Source organism: Cydia amplana, chromosome 17, assembly GCF_948474715.1.
Source record: "Cydia amplana chromosome 17, ilCydAmpl1.1, whole genome shotgun sequence".
NCBI classification, from domain to species: domain Eukaryota; kingdom Metazoa; phylum Arthropoda; class Insecta; order Lepidoptera; family Tortricidae; genus Cydia; species Cydia amplana.
The window spans coordinates 15,247,482-15,273,610 of record NC_086085.1 but is presented as its reverse complement, the minus strand read 5'-3'; the positions used below and the strand labels follow the sequence as shown (position 1 = coordinate 15,273,610).

At 41.8% G+C, this 26,129-nt stretch overlaps 2 protein-coding genes across 3 annotated transcripts in view; one reads left to right on the top strand and one right to left on the bottom strand.

The window, feature by feature from the left end:
- LOC134655837 (DNA-directed RNA polymerase III subunit RPC1) overlaps positions 1-26,129 on the top strand; it is a 34,545-nt gene that overhangs the window by 4,663 nt on the left and 3,753 nt on the right. Inside the window, exons 8-21 of the mRNA XM_063511328.1 lie at positions 981-1,178; positions 3,130-3,254; positions 3,617-3,728; positions 9,316-9,548; positions 10,794-10,894; positions 17,087-17,222; positions 17,889-18,122; positions 18,974-19,053; positions 19,374-19,487; positions 20,012-20,169; positions 20,497-20,669; positions 21,159-21,263; positions 21,903-22,092; positions 23,402-23,620. Of these exons, the coding sequence (XP_063367398.1) occupies positions 981-1,178; positions 3,130-3,254; positions 3,617-3,728; positions 9,316-9,548; positions 10,794-10,894; positions 17,087-17,222; positions 17,889-18,122; positions 18,974-19,053; positions 19,374-19,487; positions 20,012-20,169; positions 20,497-20,669; positions 21,159-21,263; positions 21,903-22,092; positions 23,402-23,620 (2,178 nt within the window). The remainder of the gene's footprint in view (positions 1-980; positions 1,179-3,129; positions 3,255-3,616; positions 3,729-9,315; positions 9,549-10,793; positions 10,895-17,086; positions 17,223-17,888; positions 18,123-18,973; positions 19,054-19,373; positions 19,488-20,011; positions 20,170-20,496; positions 20,670-21,158; positions 21,264-21,902; positions 22,093-23,401; positions 23,621-26,129) is intronic.
- LOC134655800 (uncharacterized protein K02A2.6-like) lies at positions 4,626-8,981 on the bottom strand. 2 transcript variants are annotated; one of them, XM_063511263.1, is made up of 2 exons: positions 7,863-8,973; positions 4,626-7,496 (listed from the first exon to the last, which is right to left on the bottom strand). In XM_063511263.1, the coding sequence occupies exon 2, from the start codon at positions 7,346-7,348 to the stop codon at positions 4,643-4,645; it is 2,706 nt and encodes a 901-aa protein (XP_063367333.1). In that variant the 5' UTR covers positions 7,349-7,496; positions 7,863-8,973; the 3' UTR covers positions 4,626-4,642. The 2 variants fall into 2 exon arrangements, with proteins under 2 accessions (XP_063367333.1, XP_063367334.1); XM_063511264.1 differs by having other exon boundaries at positions 7,391-7,496; positions 7,863-8,981.

The window sequence follows — 26,129 nt, the reverse complement described above, 5'->3', positions numbered from 1 at the left end:
GCGCGTTGACTTCTCAAGCCGGACCGTTATCTCTCCGGACCCTAATCTGCAGATTCAGGAGGTATGTATCAAAAGCAAGTTAGGATTCAGAGGCAAAGGCCCCGGAGCGGTCTAGTGCAGCGGCTGAAAGGCAAGCAAGGGCGCTTCCGAGGCAACTTGTCTGGCAAGCGCGTTGACTTCTCAAGCCGGACCGTTATCTCTCCGGACCCTAATCTGCAGATTCAGGAGGTATGTATCAAAAGCAAGTTAGGATTCAGAGGCAAAGGCCTAGGAGCGGTCTAGTGCAGCGGCTGAAAGGCAAGCAAGGGCGCTTCCGAGGCAACTTGTCTGGCAAGCGCGTTGACTTCTCAAGCCGGACCGTTATCTCTCCGGACCCTAATCTGCAGATTCAGGAGGTATGTATCAAAAGCAAGTTAGGATTCAGAGGCAAAGGCCCCGGAGCGGTCTAGTGCAGCGGCTGAAAGGCAAGCAAGGGCGCTTCCGAGGCAACTTGTCTGGCAAGCGCGTTGACTTCTCAAGCCGGACCGTCATCTCTCCGGACCCTAATCTGCAGATACAGGAGGTAATGTACGACATTAAATAAATACTACACGACAACCTTATTAAAGGATTTAATATATTAAAAACGGATATGTTATTTATGGTTATTTGAAGCCACGTATGAATACTGAGACAATATGTCCATCAAGTGAATTTAATGATGGATATCATATCATGCAGTCTTATTAAAGCGGTTATTCCAAGATGAGTACAAAATAACCATACATTGTGCGGAAATGTTTTACACTAGCCAAAAAATAGGTAAAAACTGTATAAACCAATACTAATTTAATATTTCTAACCACATTTGGACCTTACTGCCTATGTTTAATTCATAGTTTGGTAATTATTTTACAATAAACAAAGTTATAAATACACGAAATCATTCCCGCACCAACAACTCTGATGTATGTAAATAACACATCACCTATACTTCCCAGGTCGGCGTCCCAGTCCACGTAGCCAAGATCCTAACCTACCCGGAGCGGGTGTTCCCGGCCAATCTCCACTGGCTTCGTCAACTAGTCCGCAACGGGCCCGACCACCACCCCGGAGCTAACTACGTCCAGCAGCGAGGCCTGCCGCACAAGAAGTACCTCAAGTATGGCAACCGGGAGAAAATCGCGCAGGAACTCAAGGTTAGCTATATCCGTCTCACTCGTCACTAAAGCTGACTCTCTCTAACCACACCCCGGAGCTAACTACGTCCAGCAGCGAGGGTTGCCGCACAAGAAGTAACTCATGTTTGGAAACCAGGAGAAAATCGCGCAGGAACTCAAGGTTAGCTATATCCGTCTCACTCGCCACTATACCTAACTTTCTCTAACCACACCCGGAGCTAATTACGTCCAGCAGCGAGGCCTGCCGTACAAGAAGTACCTCAAGTATGGCAACCGGGAGAAGATTCCGCAGGAACTCAAGGTTAGCTATATCCGTCTCACTCGCCACTATACCTAACTTTCTCTAACCACACCCGGAGCTAATTACGTCCAGCAGCGAGGCCTGCCGTACAAGAAGTACCTCAAGTATGGCAACCGGGAGAAGATTCCGCAGGAACTCAAGGTTAGCTATATCCGTCTCACTCGTCACTATACCTAACTCTCTCTAACCACACCCCGGAGCTAATTACGTCCAGCAGCGAGGCCTGCCGCACAAGAAGTACCTCAAGTATGGCAACCGGGAGAAGATCGCGCAGGAACTCAAGGTTAGCTATATCCGTCTCACTCGTCACTAAAGCTGACTCTCTCTAACCACACCCCGGAGCTAACTACGTCCAGCAGCGAGGCCTGCCGCACAAGAAGTACCTCAAGTATGGCAACCGGGAGAAGATCGCGCATGAACTCAAGGTTAGCTATATCCGTCTCACTCGTCACTATATGTAACTCTCTCTAATCACACCCCGGAGCTAATTACGTCCAGCAGCGAGGCCTGCCGCACAAGAAGTACCTCAAGTATGGCAACCGGGAGAAAATCGCGCAGGAACTCAAGGTTAGCTATATCCGTCTCACTCGTCACTATACCTAACTCTCTCTAACCACACCCCGGAGCTAATTACGTCCAGTAGCGAGGCCTGCCGCACAAGAAGTACCTCAAGTATGGCAACCGGGAAAAAATTGCGCAGGAACTCAAGGTTAGCTATATCCGTCTCACTCGTCACTATACCTAACTCTCTCTAACCACACCCCGGAGCTAACTACGTCCAGCAGCGAGGCCTGCCGCACAAGAAGTACCTCAAGTATGGCAACCGGGAGAAGATTCCGCAGGAACTCAAGGTTAGCTATATCCGTCTCACTCGTCACTATACCTAACTCTCTCTAACCACACCCCGGAGCTAATTACGTCCAGCAGCGAGGCCTGCCGTACAAGAAGTACCTCAAGTATGGCAACCGGGAAAAAAATCGCGCAGGAACTCAAGGTTAGCTATATCCGTCTCACTCGTCACTATAGCTGACTCTCTCTAACCACACCCCGGAGCTAATTACGTCCAGCAGCGAGGCCTGCCGTACAAGAAGTACCTCAAGTATGGCAACCGGGAGAAGATTCCGCAGGAACTCAAGGTTAGCTATATCCGTCTCACTCGTCACTATACCTAACTCTCTCTAACCACACCCCCGAGCTAACTACGTCCAGCAGCGAGGGTTGCCGCACAAGAAGTAACTCATGTTTGGAAACCAGGAGAAAATCGCGCAGGAACTCAAGGTTAGCCATATTTGTTTCACTCGTCACTATATCTGACTCTCTCTAACGCCAGACCAACCCGGCGCCAACCGTGGATGGGAATCGGCAGAAGATCGCGTAGGAACTCAAGGTTAGATAGTCCGTCCGTGAGCGAGTGACAGCCTACGGCTATTTGCACCTTGTAAGGTGCGCGAGGCGTAGGTATAAATTCGATGTCACGCGGAGAGTTCCATAGGCTAGACGTACGTCACGGCTAAGGTTAGTCAAAGTCAAAAGGAATAAATGAGATTGAAGCCTCTCCTTGAGATCCTTGCACAAACTGTAAAGAATGTAAAAGGAACAAAAGTAAAACTAATTTTCATGTTATTGTAACATAAGCCTTATCCCGCTCATCCAAGGTTCATTTTTCAGTGCGGCGACATCGTGGAGCGCCATCTAGTGGACGGCGACGTCGTGTTGTTCAACCGGCAGCCCTCGCTTCATAAACTGTCCATCATGTGTCACAAGGCGAAGGTGCAGCCGCAGAGGACCTTCAGGTACGCAAATATCAACCTAATTCCAACTCTATTAGGTTCAAATCACAAAAATTCGAGTGATACTTGTGTCAGTTCTGTCCTTTATATGCTCAGTGCTTTTGATATTTGAAATTATACTTAATGACATTGTATTTAGAGTCTAAATTATATCAATACTTCATAAATATATCCATCATGTGTCACAAGGCGCGAGGACATTTAGGTAATTGTAAAAAAGAATCGTATTCCAACTGTATTAGGTACAAATCACAATAACGCAAAAATGAGGCATATGAACTTTTTTTCTCTGAAACAAATTCTACTTAGATCATTCGAAGTGAAACTTAATGGTATTGTATTTAGAGTTCAAATTCAACTTGCAGGTTCAACGAGTGCGTGTGTACACCTTACAACGCTGATTTCGACGGCGATGAGATGAACATGCATTTGCCGCAGACTGAAGAAGCTAGGGCTGAAGCGCTTATTCTTATGGGGGTAAGGTTTATTTTTCCATTCGAAAAAAGAAAAAAATATTAAACATTGTTAATAAATACACGTTTTTCTCAGTATTCAAGTAGCATTTAACTTGTTTTTTTTAGGATGATTACCACAAACAATAGTTTAAGCCACAAATTAGATAGCTGGATCGCAGTTATAAAATATAGCTGGTCAACCAAATCTTGTCAGTAAAAAACGCGCGAAATTAAAATTTTCTATGGGACGATATCCCTTCGCGCCTACATTTTTCAAATTTGCCGCCTTTTTCTACTGTCAAGATTTGGTTGACCAAGTATACATGAAGTATTTGATAATTAAAACAACGAGAGTACATTAACACAGCTGATGCTTTATTCCGACTAACGGTATACATACATATTACAAGTACCCACATATCTATACATAACACCCCCACACTTATTCTGATATTACATCGTAATATAATATTTTAAGTAAAACTTACAATAGGTAACAAAATTATGGTCTAAGCGGCGCTAGTTTAATACTAATAAGAATAAAAACTTATGCTAAGTATACATTTGTTGTGCAGATCAGTATCTAACAGCAATTATACGGTTAGTTAGTTAATAGTTATTTACATGGAATTGCATCGTAATACTAACACAATAGAACTCATGTTAGCTCGTATAAGGAAAAAGATAACTACCTATCGTCACACATCTAAGTAGGTATTCTGGGCTGATATTATCTTTCCTCTCTCCCTTACGCTGGCGTGAATATCTTTGATTTTATGTAGCTATAACTAGTAAAAACTTAACAATACGCACTTAGGTATCTGTAGGTAATAATTAATATCTAAAAGGATAACACAACGAGACAGGTATGCCATTTGAAAGGCTAGGTATAACTAAATAACTATATATATTTTTTTATGCATATTAAATTTAACGTTAACAGATGTAGTCAATTTCAAATCCGTAGCGTTTTACTACTTTAGGTACTCTTTTTTCTAATGCCGGTAACGGTGGGTCGACACGCTTCGCTCGTTTAGGGTCCTCCCCCTCGACTACCTTCGGCTCCCCGTCCCCCGCGCGAGGCGACACGTCCACGGGCGCCGCCGGCACCTGCGATGGTGCTGGCTGCTCCGAGGCGGGTCTCGCGTCACCGCCAGGGCTGTTCGCCGTAACCTCGACGCTGGGCATGGCGTCATCGATACCAGTCGGCCGACCGCTCTGCACGACACACCCTGGTTCGGTTTCAGCATTGAATGGAGGACAAACGTTTGAGTTTCTTAAGTGTCGGCGTTTCATTTGATCTATATGTCGATGGTGTGTAGATCCGTCACCTGTCACAATCGTATAATCAGATTTCCCAAACCTATTGGCTACGTGACCTTCCGCCCATTTTGCACCCGTTCCGAAGGTTCGGTATTGCACGGGCTCACCTATTTCTAAGTGCCTAGATGGCCTATGCGACCGTTCTACCATTTTAGATTGTTCGTTGATGACTTTAGCGGATCTATCTGGTTTAATGGCATCTAATCGAATACGTAAGTCGCGGCCCTGCAACAGCCGAGCGGGCGTCTCACCGGTGGTACAATGAGGTGTATTATGGTAGTGCAATAGAAATTTGAGTATGGCTTTATCAATGTTAACCCCTTCGTGTTTCGCCTTTTTAATTACATTTTTGATTAATTTTACAGCTCCCTCCGCCGCTCCATTAGACGCCGGATGATAAGGAGCGGAATAAATGTGACGCACACAATTTTTTTCTAAAAAGTCATTAAATTGTTTACTAGAAAACGGCGGGCCATTATCGGATACTATTTGTTTTGGAATTCCCCACCTTGCCCAAGATTCTAATAATTTACTTATTACACTTTCGGCGGTCGTCCGTGTCATGCACGACACTTCTATCCATTTTGATCGCGCGTCAATCGATACCATGTAGGTACGACCATCTAATGGACCTAGGAAATCGATATGGACCCTTTCATAAGCTCGCGACGGCCAATGCCACGGCACCGGTGCGCTCGCCGGCGGCGCTGGAGCCACCGCCGCGCACGCGTCGCACGCGCGACACCGCGCTTCTATAGCCTCATCCATTCCGGGCCACCACACGTAACTCCTGGCCATGGCCTTGGTCTTCACGACGCCCATGTGAGGCTCGTGCAGTTCTCGCAGCACTATCTCGCGGCACGCTTCCGGCATTACAACACGATGGCCCCACATGACACAGTCAAGTTCTAAATATAACTCTTTTTGCCTATTAAAATATGGTTGCATTTCCCTAATTTCCGCGCTGTCGGGCCAACCATTTTTTATATAATTGACCACTCGACCTAGCAATGGATCTTTTGCCGTCTTTAAACGTATTTCGTTACAGTCTAGAAAAAGCGCATCAGATGCAAAATGCAAGAAAGATTGCTCCGGAGGGTCAAATTCCTTACTTTGTCCTATTGGTAACCGCGACAGCGCATCGGCGCAATTTCCCGCTGAGTTTACATATTGAATGTCAAAATCATAAGCCATTAATAACAATGCCCATCGCTGCATTCGACTTGAAGTCATGCTTGGCACACCAGTTTGCGGACCGAAAATACTTATTAAGGGCTTATGATCAGTTACTAAAGTGAACCGCTTGCCATATAAATATTGATGAAATTTTTGAGTAGAAAAAACAATCGCGAGTGCTTCTCGATGTATCTGTGAATAATTTTGTTCAGCTGCATTAAGTTTCCTTGATACGTATGCCACCGGGCGCTCCCGCCCCTGCCCGTCTGGCTGGCTGAGCACGCCGGCGACCCCGCGTGGACTAGCGTCACAAGTTAGCGTCACGTGGTTGTTAGGGTCAAAGTGCGCTAGTATCCGCCTCCCTATCAACAAGGATTTGATTTTATTAAAGGCCTCATCGCAACTTGTGGTCCAATTCCACCGTGCACCTTTCTTTAGTAAGTTATGCATGTGGTGCAAAATATCGCTTGCGTTAGGAATGAACTTAGAATAGAAATTAACCATACCTAAGAACGATCGCACCTCGGTCACGCACGATGGTGGTGGCATTTTTGCTACAGCTGCGACCTTGTTTGGGTCTGGTTTTATCCCGTCTTTGCTAACAACAAAACCTAAATAACAGACCTCATCGGCAAGAAACGTGCACTTACTTTTCTTTAATTTTAAACCTAAATCCTTTAATCTCTTCAATACAGCTTCTAGCGTGGATAAATGACCCTCCCGATTTTTACCAAATATCAAAATATCGTCACAAAAACTCTGAGCGTTAGGAATATCCCTCACTATTGACTCGCTAATTCTACAAAATATTCCGGAACTCGACGATAAGCCATACGGAAGCCTATTGTACTTAAAAAGCCCTCGGTGAGTATTAATAACTGTCAACATTTTCGACTCCTCCGACAAGCAAATCTGATTATACGCCTGTGACAAGTCTATTTTTGTAAACAATTCTCCCCCCGATAAATTAGCAAATAACTCCTCAACTTTCGGCAACGGATACCTATCTACCTTAAGAACCGGATTAAGCGTCACCTTAAAGTCGGCGCACACTCTCAAACCTCCATCCTTCTTAGTTACCGGAACCAGGGGAGTCGCCCAGTCGGCGCAGTCAACGGGCTCGATGACGCCGCTCCGCAGCATGGCGTCCAGCTCGGCGTCGACGCGGCCCCGCAGCGCGAAAGGCAGCGGTCGCGCGCGCCGGTACACCGGCGCCGCACCCTCGCGCACGCGCAGCGTGGCCGTCCCACCGTTGTAGCACCCGAGTCCCCCATCGAAAACTTCCTTATATCTGTCGAGAATTACATTTAAATCGCTATTAACACTGCTAACGGAATTGACATCGCTAACCGGGCTACGCTTCATTATAGGTATTTTTACCCGTAATTCACTCTCTGCCTAGCAAACTGGTTTCACCATGTTCTACAACATATAAGTCCAAATTTTTCGTAATCGAACCATAAGTAACAGACACTGTAATTACACCATATGTTTTCATTTTAGTGCGGTCGTAAAATCTGAATACACTACTTGGTTTTTTTAGCGTCTCATTCTTAAAATATAATTCGTAAGTTTGTTTGTTAATAAATGAACCAGCCGCCCCAGTGTCAATCTCCATTATTAATTGTTTTCCATTTACACACATAGGTAAACTCACCGGCTTGTATTGGCTTAACGAAACTCTGTATAACGCTTCCTCCTCCTCTTCCGATTCATTCGATTCGCTATCCTCTCCGGTAACAAAATAGGTCCGTGACCGGCCGCCATTGCGCCCTCGAGTCGCTCTTTCATTGCCAGACGACCTCTTGGGACACATTCGACGTAAATGCCCCGTCTTGCGACACATACTACATATATATTCTTTGAATTTGCACGTCGAAAAACAATGATTAGTGGCGCCGCAAGCAGTACAAGGTGTCGCACCGCCTGCACTTCCAGCTGTCTCCCGCGCACTAAAACCTGTTTCCCGCTGCTGGCGCTGCGCCGGCGGCCGCCGCCCGGCCCCGCGCCCCGCGCCGTCCCCGCTAGCCACGCGATGCACCGCTCCCGCGGGCTCTCCGGCTGCTCGACTGCCGCCGCCCGTCATAATTGCTGCATCACGCTCCGCCGCCTCCAATGAACATGCCAAAGTCACCGCCTTAGCATACGTCAAATCCTCCTCTGCAAACAGCCGTTGCCGTATAACGTCCCCACTCACGCCGCATACTAACTGGTCTCGAAGGTTGTCCGCTAAATTTTCTTTAAAATCGCAAGTTCGCGCCAACTTCTTTAGCTCCGCCATGTATTGCGATATGGACTCACCCGCCGCTTGCCTTCTAAGCCGAAAACGGTATCGTTCGGCCATTATGGACGGCTTCGGCTTTAAATGTTTTTGCACCAACGCTACCAACTCCGTGTAAGATAATTCCGATGGTTTTTTTGGACTTGCCAGATTTGTCATTAACTCATAACACCGATCACCAACCACTGCAATCAAAGTTGATAACTGCTTATCCTTCACCACGGAATTAGCGTTAAAATACATTTCGAGTCGCTCACAGTACAAGTCCCAACTGCCATTTTCGATGTCGAACTCGCGAATTTTACCAATAGACATTGTATTATTTATTTCGCACGCGTCTCACAGGCTATTATTGCAATAAATAGCTTAAAACTTGTTTTCCGAAGTCGCCAATGAAGTATTTGATAATTAAAACAACGAGAGTACATTAACACAGCTGATGCTTTATTCCGACTAACGGTATACATACATATTACAAGTACCCACATATCTATACATAACACAACATAACGATTACATGATACAAGTCTTCATTTGTTACACCGTTATTTATTTGTAAAACGCGGTATTTAAGTAGATGGCGCTAAAAAATATTACCGCTTGATAACCTACTACTGTACTGTATCATATACAGCGAGCTGCAATATGTTGCTTGGTTTACACACTGTATAACATACTATTTAGTAGTCAACTACAATCTTTTGAATCAATGAATGAATGAATAAAACACACACACACACACACACACACACACAAAACACACACACACACACACATGTAACACGTTACATGTTTTGTAATCATTTGTTTTTTTTTCTTTACCAAACAGAACAAGTCCAACCTCGTGACTCCGCGCAACGGCGAACTCCTAATCGCAGCCACGCAAGACTTCATCACCGGCGGCTATCTCATCACTCAACGCGACACTTTCTTCACGAGAGAAGAGGCTCAGCAGTTAGCTGCGTGCCTACTGGCCGGGCCTGATGCCACTATGAAGATAGACATGCCACCACCGGCCATACTGAAGCCTAGGAGGTTATGGACTGGGAAGCAGATATTCAGGTACGATACGTTGTTTACTAGAGAGGCTCCACAGTTAGCTGCGTGCCTACTGGCCGGGCCTGATGCTACTATGAAGATAGACATGCCACCACCGGCCATACTGAAGCCTAGGAGATTATGGACTGGCAAGCAGATATTCAGGTAATAATTGCTTTACTTGCCCGACACAGAATCATATTAATAGTGACTTGGTCACACGATGTCACAAGATAAACTTTTACAAGACCTTTATAAAATAAGGCTGTATAGTTAGCTGCGTGCCTACTGGCCGGGCCTGATGCCACTATGAAGATAGACATGCCACCACCGGCCATACTGAAGCCTAGGAGATTATGGACTGGCAAGCAGATATTCAGGTACGATACGTTGTTTACTAGAGAGGCTCAACAGTTAGCTGCGTGCCTGCTGTCGGGGCCTGATTCCACTATGAAGATAGACATGCCACCACCGGCCATACTAAAGCCTAGGAGGTTATGGACTGGCAAGCAGATATTCAGGTACGATACGTTGTTTACTAGAGAGGCTCCACAGTTAGCTGCGTGCCTGCTGGCCGGGGCCTGATGCCACTATGAAGATAGACATGCCACCACCGGCCATACTGAAGCCTAGGAGGTTATGGACTGGGAAACAGATATTCAGGTACGATACGTTGTTTACTAGAGAGTGTCAACTGTTAGCTGCGTGCCTGCTGTCGGGGCCTGATGCCACTATGAAGATAGACATGCCACCACCGGCCATACTGAAGCCTAGGAGGTTATGGACTGGCAAGCAGATATTCAGGTACGATACGGTGTTTACTAGAGAGGCTCAACAGTTAGCGGCGTGCCTGCTGGCCGGGCCTGATGCTACTATGAAGATAGACATGCCACCACCGGCCATACTGAAGCCTAGGAGGTTATGGACTGGGAAGCAGATATTCAGGTACGATACGTTGTTTACTAGAGAGGCTCAACAGTTAGCTGCGTGCCTGCTGTCGGGGCCTGATGCCACTATGAAGATAGACATGCCACCATCGGCCATACTGAAGCCTAGGAGGTTATGGACTGGGAAGCAGATATTCAGGTACGATAAGTAATGCTACTGTGTGTGTGAGTACTTGAGTAAGAATGATTTCCTAGGAAATGAAAATTAAATTCTAAATTTAAAACTTCAAGGTCGTTTTTTGGCAGGCATATTTAGACCTTTGGGATTTAATAAAAAAAAGTAGTAAATAAAAAAATAGATTATTGTGTCTATTTTTTTTAGTTTGATCCTGAAACCCAACAAGCGGTGCGAGGTAAAGGCGAACTTAGAAACAAAAGGAAAGAACTACACCAGCAACAAGGACATGTGCGTACAAGATTCATGTAAGTAGATTCAGTATCAATAACCTTGTAAAAGGGTTTCGTAGATAATATAGCAAAAATCATGTGTCTGTACAGTCGACGTCAAAGATATGTTACACTTTTGCACTTTACTCCTTTGTAATAAGGCGAAAAATGTAAAATGTTTGTGACGTTGACTGTACGTCAGCCACGAAAATTTTACTCGGAAACTATACATTTGGCACGAATGCGTGTTTTGTGAGCTGCTTCATAGGTTTGTAATTAAATTCATCATGACAATTGCTATTATAACCAGTGATCGGAATTGGTAGTGCCATTTCACGGGACTTCGGTGCGTAAGCTTAGTATGGATATACCTTTTCACCCCGGGATTTCATATTACCTACTTCAATTAAAGACATGCCAAAAAATATTTTTGTGAATAAATCCGGCCAAGTGCGAGTCGGACTCGAGTTCCAAGGGTTCCGTATATTAAGTCCGACTCACGCTTGACTGCACATTTCTAATAGGTTTTCCTGTCATCTATAGAAACTGTCTGTGTAAAGAACTATTATGTGTATTTTTTCAAAAGTTTAGACCCAGTAGTTTCGGAGATAAGGGGGGGTGGAATGGTAATTTTTTGCCTATTTTCTTGAATAACTGCTAAACTATTAATCCTAAAATTATATTTGAAATCCTTACAATGAGCTCTTTCATTTGATATGTAACACGATATAGTTTGAAAAACTTTATTTTTTAATTTTCTCATTTACCCCCCAAAAATGGCCTCCATATTTAAAATTCATTTATTTACGTTACACGTCCATCTTTGGGTTACAAACTTACATATGTGTGCCAAATTCCAACTTAATTGGTCCAGTAGTTTCGGCGAAAATGGGCTGTGATAGACGGACGGACAGACAGACGCACGAGTGATCCTATTCCGTGCACGAGGGTTCCGTTTTTTCCTTTTGAGGTACGAAACCCTAAAAATGAGAGTCTTGGAATCCCGAGTCTTATCCATGTTAAGTACAATGTTTGAGGTCATTCACCCCAAATGGCACTACCTATTCCGATCATTGATTATAACTTGTTGTTTTTCACTTTAGTTACATCTTCAATTCAAATGTTTTTTTGGGGTTCACTACAAAGGTTATTTATAACAGAGATTAAACAAATGATCATAAGTCTAAACCTAAATTAGCCTGAGACGTTGTCATTTAGTCATTTAGTCATTTATTCAATATTGCATTGTCATGTACATAATAAGGTGTTACAATTTAAGAGGTCAGTTCATGACACCCTGTAAGGGCACACAATAGTAGGTACTTATATTTACAGTTATATAGGACTTTATACGATTCTATCAGGTTATATAACATAATCATTTAAAGTTACCAATTATTTAATAAAATAGCATCTACATAGTCACATAAATTAATTCAGGATTACAATGTCAATAAATAAATTGGAATATTAAATAGTTAATGGAATTATTTTGTCAAAATATAGTATAGTTTATTTTCCGGACGTCTTTTCTAATCGTATAGTTAATAGTAGATTTATTGTTGGTACTAGTAGGTCAAGCTATAATTTAAAAATAATAATAATTAAATCCTAAATTAATTCAATGTCATACTTATTATCTAGCGTATTATCTTCGAGAAACGATTTGACTGTGTAATAACAATTTTCTATTAACAGGGTTTTTAGTCTAGTGTTAAACATTTTGTCATCTGGTTCGGCTTTGATAGCATTAGGGATATTATTAAAAATTTGTATACATTTGTACTGCGGTCCTTTTTTATACATAGCTAAGGTAGATCTTGGCACTAACAGCTTATTTCTATATTGGCTTCTAGTTTTATACGTATCGATTTTCGGTGGGAATAGTTCTGTATGTTGTCTGACAAAAAGTGCAGCCTCCATTATGTATATTGAGGGTAGTGTCAACAGCTTATATTTGATAAAAAGAGGCCGGCAGCTGTTAGGAATGTGTACATTCGCTAAGATTCGTATACACTTTTTCTGTAAAATGAATATTTCTTTGGCGTCTGTGCTATCACCCCAGAGAAGTACGCCATATCGGAGGCCAGAGTAAATATATGCAAAATATACCGATAAAGCCGACTCAAAATCCGTGTTTGCTTTTAATATGCCAAGAGCGTAAATAAATCTGACTATTTTTGTTTTAAGGCCTTGGACGTGCGCTTTCCAGTTTAGCCCTGAATCTATAGTTATACCCAATAGTTTGAAATCATTAACCTCTTCTATTGTATTGTTATTTATTTGTAGTTCTAGTTCTAATGGTCTTTTCTGTGTCGGTTTAAATTGAATGATTTTTGTTTTCTGTAGGTTTATGTCTAAATTATGCTCGGCAAGCCATTTTTTGACAGTGTGTAAGAGGGTCGAAAGTTTTAGGTTGGCTTCGGTACTGTCCGTAGCGTTAAATAGCAAAGAGACGTCGTCTGCAAACATGACACATTTTGTACTTTTATCTAAAACTTTAGGCAGATCGTTGATGTACGCTAAGAATAGGGTGCAGGCTAAAATACTGCCTTGAGGGAGGGAGCAAGTGGTCTGACGTAGTTGAGAGTTTGCGCTCGTAATCTCACGGCTCTGATGGTCGTAATAATCTATTTGGACGTATTGTTTCCGATTCTGTAAGTATGATTGGAACCATTTGTGGGCCATGCCGCGTACTCCTAGGCCGTAGAGTTTAGCTAGTAAGATCTCATGGGATACTTTGTCGTATGCCTTAGTCATGTCTAAGAGTAGCCCTATACTATATTGTTTTATATTTAAGTTCTCTTAAATATGTGTTATATATTTGTATACTGCTAAAGCTGTTGAATGGCATTTTCGAAATCCGTGTTGATTTGGGTCTAAAATATTATATTTTTCGAGAAAGTTATACAATCGATTTGCCATAGTTTTTTCAAAAATTTTTGACACAGATGGTAGCAGAGCAATAGGTCGGTATTGATTAGGATTATTTGCAGTACCGCCTGGTTTTAAGATTGGTTTAATTTTAGCTATTTTGAGTAGTTCTGGGAAAGCACCTTCGTCAAACGATTGGTTTATCAGTCTAGTCAATGGGGCTGCTAGTTCAACATCGCATTTTTTTATTAAGGCGGGTGGAAGTTCGTCAATACCATAACTTTTTTTATTTTTTAACTTACGTATCAATTTAATTATTTCGTCTTCATTGACTGGACTAATATAGATTGAATTGATAGTAGGATAGATAACAGGGCGTCCGATGCGCGGTGCTGTCGCTCCCGCGGCGGGCGAGCACGGCGCGGGAGCCGATGATTCACCCACCGATGCAAAGTGCTCGTTAAACAGGTTTGCTATTTGCTGGGACGATTCTAAAATAATACTGTCCGTTTTTAATGTAATATTTTTGTGGATGTTTCTCTTGTTTCTGCGGGTTATGTTATTTATAAGTGTCCACATAGTCTTTACTTTATTATTTGATCGTTTTATTTGATTAATATGATTTAATTTCTTAGATTTTTTTATACATTTTTTGAGAATTTTCTCGTATTTTTTATAGTGATCATGAATTATTAAGTTATTTGTAGTATTGACGAAGCTTTTCAGTTGTCGTTTATGTCGGCAAGCGAGTTTTAGGCCTTTCGTTAGCCATGTTTTATTATGGGTTGGTACTAGTTTTATACGTCTCTTCGGTAAATAGGTATTTAAAATGTTTTGTAATGTATTGTGGAATGCCTGAAAGTTTTGGTTTAAGTTATTTTTTTCCAACAACACGCTGTTCCAATTTATTTTGGCTAGTTCTTGTTTAAATAGTAACATGTTTTTTTCGCTAAAGATTCTACTATATGTGTACCACGGGTTTTGAGCTTTTTGTGTATCTTGTCTTTGGAGTGTCAGCAGAACGCTTTTATGGTCCGATATGCCGTTATCTTCTACCTCAACATTGTACTTTGACTGGTTAGTAAAAATTAGGTCGATACATGTAGATGAGTTATTTATTTCCCTTGTAGGTTGTTTTACAATTTGCTTAAAATTATAACATAACATAGTGTCAATTAATCTGTATTTGAACGGAGAATTACCCAACATGTTTATATTAAAGTCACCAACTATAAAAGTCTGTCTATTTTTTTCTATTTGCTGTATTTTACAAAGTAGCCTATTTAAGCAGTCAAAAAAGGTTTCAACGTCGCGATCTGGTCTATAAATGTTTATTAAAAGTATGTTTTCATTAGGAATTTCTACGGCACAACACTCGAAAATGAACTCTATTGATAGCTTAGATATATCTATTCTTTCCGTAAATTCGATGTTTTGTTGTAACAGAATTGCCACTCCTCCTCCTTGGCGTTGGCTCCTATTAAATGAGGCTGCGAAATCATAGTTGATGAATGTAATAAATTCCTTTTGGTTTTCGGATATCCAGGTTTCACTGACACATGCTATTGGTATTTTTTTGTCTAGTAGAAATGTCTCCATAATGTCGATCTTGTTTTTTAGGCTTTGAGCATTTTGAACTAGAATGGTAAGTTCATTCACGAAAGGAATCAGTTTTGTTGTGATCGTTATCTGTTTGTGTACTTATGGGTATTATTTTTTCATTCGGTGCGTTCGGGGTTGTTTGTTGTTGTATGCATGATGACGTGATCGGTGCGCTATCTAACTGCTGCGCTTGCACTTCTCGTGGTCTATTTTCACGGTTAACGTATTCTATGCCGTTTATAAAAAGCTTGTTGTTTCTAATGGTGGCATATTTGCCCTCTTGGCGCGCTCTTCTCATATTTTCTCTAAGTAACATTCTTTCTTCTAATGCTTTTTTATCTAGGAAGGGTGAAATTGCGTAACCCGTGTTTTTAAAAAAGTGTGCGTTTTGAAGTATGTAGTTGGTCATTCGTCTGCTTAAGAGGTCTAACCGTAAAGGGCGACGGTGCCCTCTTTTACCTATTCGAGTGGCTTGTTCTATAAAACCGTTGATATTTATATTCATAACATCGGCGAACATGTTATCAACACGGCGACATAGATCTGATTCCGTTTCCAATTCATACTCGTCTAGGCCATACAGAATTATTGTTTTATTTTGTTCGATATTTTTAGTTGTGTTTGTTTCTGTCCCTAATTTATATTTTAGCTCGCGCAGTTCTGTCTTTAATTGGTGGGTTTCCTTCTCTAATTGTTCTATTTTTGCCTTAGTATTCAGTAATTCACTTTTTTGAATTTCGTGTTGTGATGATAGTGTATTGATTTCTTGAGTTATATCCTGTTTTAGTTGCTGTATACTTGTATTTATTTCTTTTTGTATCGTGGCTTTCATCTCAGCCAACATGGTTGTTTTATATCGATCCAATTTTTTATCCAGAAGGGCGCTAAGTTGATCTAGTGTGAGCGGCCGGTCGTTTGTATTAGTTGGGGATGCGTTATTTGTGGATGAGTTTTGTGCTGTGATGTTGTTGATTGATTCAGTTTTATTATATATTTGAGAGTGTGTATCTTCGTCTAAATTTAGCAGATCATCGACTGACATGGTGGTGTCGTCGAGGCACGGGGCCGATGGCGGTGCTGGGGGTAAGTACCGGTTTCGTACAGGGGTATTATCATCTCTTTTCCTGCGTGTAATGTTATCGCAGTTTTGGCAGATCCAATATAGTTTTAGATCCTTTCCGTGTTCTCTATAATAAGCTGAAGTCATACTAGTGCACGAATAGTGATAAGTAGCCCGACAGGTGACGCATGTCAATAGCTCTAAGCGAACATTTATAACTAATTCACAACCAAAGCACTTCATTTTTGAATGTTTTTATTGTATCTTGTGTTCTTAATCTCTAATTATACTTGCTGTGCAGTCGGTTTGTTCATGCGTTGGGTAGGTGTAGATGTCAGCGCGTGCGAGCGGCGAGTCCCATATGCATGTCCACGCGCGCGACAGAGATGGCGCATGGACAATGACTCAACACAGCCGTTAACGTTTATTGCACTTATTTTCACATCAAACAATACTTTTATGAGTAAATATCGTCACTATCGATTCACATGCACCTTAAACTAAATAATATGCCCGCTTCCGGATTTCCGGGGGCTTATTTCCACTGTTTCGATTTAATTAACGCGGAGCTGTTATTTTCGCCCGTTGTTCCCAGAACACTGGCCGCATTCCCCCTCTGCGCAGTGAGGCCGAGTTTTAGAAAATGCGCCAGCTCGTAGGTCGCCAGACACCCAGACTTTATTTGTGTACAGATGTAATAATCCGCAACTCGGAGCTGATCTGCGGCTCTATGGACAAGAGCACACTCGGCTCGGGCACCAAAAGCAGCATCTTCTACATTCTGCTCCGGGATTGGGGCGAGGAGCACGCCGTTAGAGGCATGTGGAGGTAAAAATATCGACTATAAGATTATATAAAATATCATTTATTGTCAGGCAACTAAGGCCCAAAAGATACATACCTTACAAACTAAAATACATACAATAATAAAAATCTTAAAAGCTAAAAATTTCGGCGACACGGTGGTTTTCTTTTGTGTCGCATGTTCCGGTGTAGGACTATAAGACTCCCGTGAGACTCGAATATATAAAACAGGTAATGCTCTCCAAACTTGATGCGCGTAGTAGGAATACCGATGAAATTGTACATTTAATTGAAATTTAGTATGACTGACATTCCTCTTTTTTAACCATGCAATACATACTTTGATGCTATCTGAGAGATAAGTACTCGTACCGCAAATAGTGGAAAACTTGTTGTTTACGTAACTACCCGCATTTCGTCAAATATTTTTTTTAAATTAAAATTTAAAACGTATGCTCACAAAAGTTCACGAGAATCGGTTGAGTATTATTGCGAAATATCCGGATATACGAAAGTATTTTTGTTGGTGGTCAATAAATTATTGAAAAGTTGTGTGTAGTTTACACTCAAAAGTCAACAAAGACAGAGAGAGAGAGAGAGACGTTTTCACCGATTAAATACAACTTCAAACTTTGAACTTTTGAAAGGTTGAACGTTTTATAAACCTCCTAACACTTAACTTCCTTTTAGATTGGCACGCATGGCGTCCTACTACATGATGAACCGTGGCTTCAGCTTCGGCATCAGCGACGTGACGCCAGGCCGACGTCTCATCGAGGCCAAGAACCGCCTCCTGGAGTCCGGTTACTCCAAATGCGATGCCTACATCCTGGAGATGGAGAAGGGGACGCTGCAGTGCCAACCCGGCTGTAGTATGGAGGAGTCGCTCGAGGCGGTCATGCTGAGCGAACTGAGCAGCATCAGGTATTGGAAAATGCGCTGTATGGTGTTAGGAATAAAGTATATTTTACAGTGGAACTTTAGGACAAAAAGTTGGGGAGTTCCGCAAGGAGGTATAATAGGACTTGTGTATTTCAACATCTATAGTCTAAAACTGTAAAATAGAGTTAAAGATATACATCTTAAAGAACCTTAGAACAGACTACTAGAGTCCGGTTACTCCAAATGCGATGCCTACATCCTGGAGATGGAGAAGGGGACGCTGCAGTGCCAACCCGGCTGTAGTATGGAGGAGTCGCTTGAGGCGGTCATGCTGAGCGAGCTGAGCAGCATCAGGTATTGGAAAATGCGCTTTATGTTATTAGAAATAAAGTACATTTTACAGTGGAACTTTAGGACAAAAAGTTGGGGAGTTCCGCAAGGAGGTATAATAGGACTTGTGTATTTCAACTTCTATAGTCTAAAACTGTAACATAGAGTTAAAGATATACATCTTAAAGAAGCTTAGAATAGACTCCTACAGTCCGGTTACTCCAAATGCGATGCCTACATCCTGGAGATGGAGAAAGGGACGCTGCAGTGCCAACCCGGCTGTAGTATGGAGGAGTCGCTTGAGGCGGTCATGCTGAGCGAGCTGAGCAGCATCAGGTATTGGAAAATGCGTAGTGTTAGGAATAAAGTATATTTTACAGTGGAACTTTAGGACAAAAAGTTGGGGAGTTCCGCAAGGAGGTATATTAGGACATGTGTATATCAACTTCAATAGTTGAATATTAAAAAAAATATTTTAGGGTAGATTGTATATGTTCTAATGTGCTTATCATAAGGGTTAATTTAAATAATAAACATAAATAACGATTTTTTTTTTGTTTTAGAGAGTTGGCTGCTAAAGCGTGTTTCCGCGAGTTGCATCCAACCAACGCACCTCTTATTATGGCGCAGAGCGGATCTAAAGGCAAGTTAAAGTTGTAGAGTTCTTGAAGTTTGTTCCTTATAGCCAGTAAAATAAGTAGAAATTCTTTAACGCCTAATTATACTAGAAAATGGCATATCTTTATTAGACAAAACGTCAACCTTCTACGCGTTAACGTGGCAATGTGGCCTAGTGTGGCGATGGCGAGTCAAATACCACCCTTGGGTTGGTTCCTCTCGCCCGGTTTTTTCTTTGTCTATTCTTTAGTCTATTTTCACAAAATTATTAGTTAAAAGTTAGTCCAGTGTAAATTTTAAGTCCACGAGTTCATTGCAAAACCAACCTTATTTGTATGTTAACAGGGTCGAATATCAACATATCGCAGATGATAGCCTGCGTGGGCCAGCAGGCGCTGAACGGCAAGCGAGTGCCCAACGGATTCGAAGACCGCTCGTTACCACACTTCGAGAGACACTGTAAGTTTAAAAACCGACTCAATGTGCTTAAAAATAAAGTCTAGTATTCTATCACATTTCGAGAGACACGGAACAACCGACTCTTTTTCCTTGAACATAAAGTTTAGTATGGCTATGATTTCAAAGTAAAAATATTGCGTCGTGCGTAAGGGTGGTATTTCATCTGTCCAATATGTTGGTCCAATGTCATTGCGTCTCACTCTCTCATTTAGCAAATTGTGAGACAAAATGCACATTGGACAGATGGAATACCACCCTAAAGCACTTTTATTGAGTGTACAGAACGCTGCAAAAGTGAATGAAATACACTCATAAAATGGGTATGCACTTTTGCAGTTGTGTGTGCGTACTCGATAATTGCCATGAACTAAGGTAACACGACCGGATAGAACTTTTTGAAACGTCAATATTTATTTTTAAATCGTGTAATTTAAGAGTTAATAGTCACTAGTTAGTTCGAGGCATAATCCGCTACCACGGGATCTAAGATGGTCGCGCTGTCATGATGTGTCTTTTCATTACAGCCAAGATCCCGGCCGCTCGTGGCTTCGTAGAGAACAGCTTCTACTCCGGCCTTACACCGACCGAGTTCTTCTTCCACACGATGGGTGGAAGAGAGGGCCTGGTCGACACCGCCGTAAAGACGGCCGAGACTGGGTATCTGCAGCGTCGATTAGTCAAGGTACGGTTCAATATGTGTCTAGAAATCGGAAGGCATTTATGTTATGTAATTTGATGAAAATGATAGAACATCCGGCTTCTAGTATGTTGGTAATGTTGGTATGTTTTTATTATGTCTAAGGGTGGTATTCCATCTGTCCAATCTCATGGCGTCTCACTCTCTCTCTCTCTCAAGCAAAATGCGAGACAAAACACATATTGGACAAAGAAATTGGACAGATGAAATACCACCCTAAGAAATTGGAAGAGCTCTTTCGGGTGCACAGGATGCACAGTGTTGGTAGTAAGTGCTTAAATTTGTTCGTTAATCTGTCTGTTCCTCCTTCAGTCATTAGAAGACCTAGTCCTCCACTACGACATGACGGTCCGAAACGCGTCCGGCGAAGTGATACAGTTCAAATACGGCAGCGACGGACTCGACCCCAGCTACATGGAGGCCCAGGGCCAACCCGTCGACCTGCCGCGCGTGTTACAAGACGTCCGGGCACAGAACCTGCACAGGTACAGACCAACCTTGAACCTTAATACAACGAGATAAGGTCGACCAATAGTGACCGAGAGGTTCAGTTCAAATACGGCAGCGACGGACTCGACCCCAGTTACATGGAGGCCCAGGGCCAACCCGTCGACCTGCCGCGAGTGTTACAAGACGTCCAGGCACAGAACTTGCACAGGTACAGACTAACCTTGAACCTTAAGGCTACGACATAAGGTCTAAGTTAGTAGCTATTAGTCTCTCTATGATACGACCGAGAGGTTCAGTTCAAATACGGCAGCGACGGACTCGACCCCAGCTACATGGAGGCCCAGGGCCAACCCGTCGACCTGCCGCGAGTGTTACAAGACGTCCGGGCACAGAACTTACACAGGTAAGCAAGCAATTTGCATCCTTAATACCAAGACATAAGGTCTATCAATGCTCGGTAAGTTAGTGCTAATAATCTTTCCCCTTTGCCATTCCCTAAACCAACATTTTTAATTGTTTACCAGGGACGAGGAACCTCTGGATGGTGACGGCATCGTGGTGGCGGCGGAAGAGACCCTAGCCTTGGATGATTTCAAAACGTGCACGCAGGAATTCAAGAATGAACTCTTGTAAGAATCACAGTACGAACTCAATTTCTGGTTATCAGAAGTTTTATTCAGTTTACAATCTCGATATCTCGAGATCTCACCAAACATTCGACATTCAGTCCCGTTGACACGTTATCTCGATTCTTGGGATGGAGATCTTGACCAATATTTTAGAGATGTACGAAAGAGAACGCAAGATGTCTTCTTTATAGTATTAATCAGTTTAGGGTTATTGCGGTTAACGAACATTTTTTTGTGAATTGAATTGTGTAGTACCTTAGGACATATTTCGAAATAGTAAATATACTTGTCAAATCTTGTCAGTAGAAAAAAAAGCGGCAAATTTGAAAATTCGCAAAACTAAGTTTGAATTGTTCGAACATCGCGTGTCATTTATATCTTATTTGTTGTACTGTTTTGTTTACATTTCATCGTTGTTCGATGTACTCATACTCATACTCATTTGTTTATAATATTATTTCATATTACACGTCACAATTTTATTTACATAAGATAGATTACTACAGTTTATAGCATACATTACTGCGTACATTGCTGCTTTTTGTTCGTTTCCTAGGGATACCATACTTTAGTTTGCTTTACATTGCCACTGATATATCCAGCTTGACAGACTATATTTGACAGTATGTTTTTTTTCAGGGCGTTCCTTAAAACCATAGCCAACAAGGTCCGTTGCCTCCGCACCAACTACGCCCACTGCGGCGCCATCGTGTACCAGCTGGAGCGGCTCACGCTCACGCAGCTCGTGAAGTTCATCCGAGTGTGCCACGACAAGTACCAGCGGAGCATCATAGAGCCTGGCACTGCTGTCGGGGCACTTGCCGCACAGGTACATAGCCAACAAGGTACAAAACCATAGCCAACAAGGTCCGATCCCTCCGCACCAACTACGCCCACTGCGGCGCCATCGTGTACCAGCTAGAGCGGCTCACTCTCACGCAGCTCGTGAAGTTCATCCGAGTCTGCCACGACAAGTACCAGCGGAGCATCATAGAGCCTGGCACTGCTGTCGGGGCACTTGCCGCACAGGTACATAGCCAACAAGGTACAAAACCATAGCCAACAAGGTCCGATCCCTCCGCACCAACTACGCCCACTGCGGCGCCATCGTGTACCAACTAGAGCGGCTCACTCTCACGCAGCTCGTGAAGTTCATCCGAGTGTGCCACGACAAGTACCAGCGGAGCATCATAGAGCCTGGCACTGCTGTCGGGGCACTTGCCGCACAGGTATATGACTAACATCTACATGTTTCTCAAGGATATGGTTTTGTTCTTTTTATCCTGCGTTATGGCATTATATTCTGGGGCATATGGGCGTGGAGGTAACTTGGTGGGTATCAATTAAAACAAAGTGTTTTAATAACAAAACTTCCGTGAGACAAAGCTATATTAAATATATTTCGACGAGCGTTTTTCGATTTAAAATGCGTGAGTGACCCTTTCGTAACATATATATTTAAAAAAAAGTGTTTTTATACCAAGTCGCTGGAATTATTTTACGGCCAGTATAATGGTAAGCGGTTAAAGAACCTCTAATATTATCACGTGTTATTAGCCATAATCTACGAAGTACATTATGCAGGTCATTCTGAAATACTTTTACTTTGGGATCAACCTCGAAATCGCAAAAATCACCGAGTACAGCGTACAAAAAACACACTGTTTGATTATAAGAATCGTCCTTATTTTCATAAAACAGACTAACACCGCTGGTCTCAACTTGTTATACGCTATTCCCCTATAAACGTCTGCTAAGTTAATCCGCTGATGATCATCGTTTGTCCCTCTCTATGGCGTAACACCAATAACGCCATATAGGAACAAGTCGATCATCAACTGATTAAGTTAGCAACCGTTTTTGAATAACGCCATATGACTTTACTAATACCACAGGGCGGACACGCCATACATCAAAAATGATTTGCGTTTATATGTGTGCGCGGCACGTCTGTTCTCGCGTCATTGAGTTTCTGACGGAATCCTGACATATGTTCTCAGTAGAGCGACTTACGCACACATTCATGTCGCGGCCTGTCGCGGGCGAGGTAATCCGAATCGGGGCGGGGCGGTGCGTGTCCGTTCTGTATGATAATACTATTACTTATTCTGTGCTAATACCCTACAAATTGTCCCCAGAGTATCGGAGAGCCCGGCACGCAGATGACCCTGAAAACCTTCCACTTCGCGGGCGTCGCCTCCATGAACATCACCCAGGGCGTGCCCCGAGTCAAGGAGATCATCAACGCTTCGAAGAACATCTCGACTCCCATCATCACGGCTGAGTTGGTGCAGCCACTCGACCAAGAGTTCGCCAGACGAGTTAAAGGAAGACTAGAGAAGACCACGTTAGGAGAGGTAAGGATACACACTCTTCTGACTATTAGTTTCTGAAAGAGATATATAGTTTGTGAGAACAAAACCAGGAGTTGCCAAGGTAAAAGGACGATAAGGGAAACTCGCGGGAAAAAATGGAAGAAATTTGAACCTTACGTAATTTAATTTAAAGTTCTAATTTCTTTAATAAAATATCTCGAGTTATCAACTTCTTCCCGCCGTGTATAGGTGAACCAGGATCTATTGAGGGTACTAATTTCTAGCAATGGCAACAATTTTAATAATAGACAACATCTACCCTCTATGATAGTTGTCAATATTGACAATGTAAACATTGCTTTGTCTAGTTTCGTGTAAATTATTATTAGACTGCAATAATCATGCCGAAAGTTTTAGATTTTACAGAGAAAAAAGTTGTAAATAGTGTATATAGCTATTTATTGGAAAAAAACGTGCGGGAGAGAAATTTCTTCCATTAGAAAATATAACGAAATTAGCATCTGAATTGACGGGTAAGTTTCAAACTTATGGACAAATGTCACTATAGTCAGGTCGTCACGATTTGGTTGATGTCTTGTAATCATTTGATTTGTGTATTAGGTGTTTCGCATGCATCGGTATCACGGATTGCTAGCGAAGGGCGTAAGGGCGGAATTAAACGACTAAACCTAAAAAAAAGAAAACAAAAAAGAAAATTGACTTTACGCTATGAATAGCTTACGCTTGAGCTTTACGTTATAAAATGAATTGTATCTAAATCGAGTCAGCCATTTAAGCGTAAAAACCCAGAGATGCGATTTATTTGAAATACTTCTATTTAAAATGCAAATACAAAATGCAAAATACCTATTTTGTATTTTGCATTTAAATGCCTTTTAGTAAAAACCATTTTGTATTTTATTTGAAATACTTTTCGAGACGTATTTTGCATTTTTAATATTCATTTCAAAATGCAAAATACTTTGTGATTAAGTTTAGCCAACATTACCAGTCAAACAAAAGAAATGAACGAATGACGCTTGTATTGCCGAATTTGACCGATAGAGGCGCCTGCTAGCGCCTGGCGCCAGCGCCAGGAGGCCGATTTTTGAAATTCGACCGCTCGATTTCGTGTATTTCGTTCAGTAATATCTCCACTACTAGGCATGTAAATTCTACTAATAGAATCAAAAACTAGTGGTCAATACCACTAAATTCACAATTTATATCGCTCGTATTTCAAAAATCAGCATCTCGCCGTTTTCCACCGATTTTTGAGTGACGAAATCGAGCGATCGAAATTAAAAAATCGGCCCCCTGGTATTGTTAAAAAGCGTAATAAATAAAAACTGATGTTTTTTTCACTTTTTAACAATACCAGTCCAGTTGTTATTAATAAAAGAAAAGTGTAATAATAAATTAAATAAGAACTAGATGCACAATCAACCGAAATAAATGGCCACACAAGTCACAAAATGGAGCCATGGCTCTCTTTTCCTTAGTCTAGTTTTTTACATTATTTTAAGTGAGTATTATTTCCTTTATTTATTTCTCTTCTTAGGTTGGTTTTTTACAATATGTATATAAAATTAAAATATAAAAACACTTACATCAAAAAATATTATAAACACATTATAAAAAACCTAACCTAGGGCGCCGCCAGCAGCGGGGCAAGGCCCAAACTGCCGGTGGTCAGGGCCACAGAGAGAGGAACCGACGGACTATTATTAATACCATAACAAAATTTATTGATACGCGTACTGATAAATATGACCAAAATGTCATGCATAAGGTGCCATGCCATGATATTAGACGTTTTTGTTCGGCTCGGCATTGTGTCTCTATTTCTCATGATAAATACCTAAAATAAATAAAAATATCTGAGATTTGCTCAAAAGGTATTTTATTTTGAAAAAGTATTTTGAAAATACCTATTTTGCATTTAGCATTTGAAATACAAAACGCAAAACTATTTGGTATTTTGCATTTGAAATAGTAAATCTGAAAAGTATTTTGCATTTTGTATTTAAATGCTTTTTTAAAACCATTTTGTACATCTCTGTAAAAACCGAAGAAATATCCAAACATCAAACTTCGCACTTATTAAAGTTGTCGGAATAAAACAAAATCATCTGCCAATTTCCATTGTCCCCACTATACAAATTGTTGCTATATAAAATTCAAAACGAGCGCCCTCTTGACAATACTCCCAAAGTTCTGGTTTACCTATACCGAAAGACGTTGTTTGAAGAGGTGAGTGTGATATGTACAAGGACGTACAGCCACAGAAAATATAAATGCGTGTATGATATTTACTGTGATATCTCTCAACGTTTTGATGGCACAATGCACGGGCATTTTGAACTTTCCATCATCGTGTTACGAACTGAAATCCTTTTTAGGGTTCCGTACCCAAAGGGTAAAAACGGGACCCTATTACTAAGACTCCGCTGTCCGTCCGTCCGTCCGTCCATCCGTCTGTCACCAGGCTGTATCTCACGAACCGTGATAGCTAGACAGTTGACATTTTCACAGATGATGTATTTCTGTT

What these genes read in the sequence shown, in the direction of transcription:
- LOC134655800 (XM_063511263.1), bottom strand. Translation starts at nt 7,348, where the DNA reads ATGCTGCGGAGCGGCGTCATCGAGCCCGTTGACTGCGCCGACTGGGCG.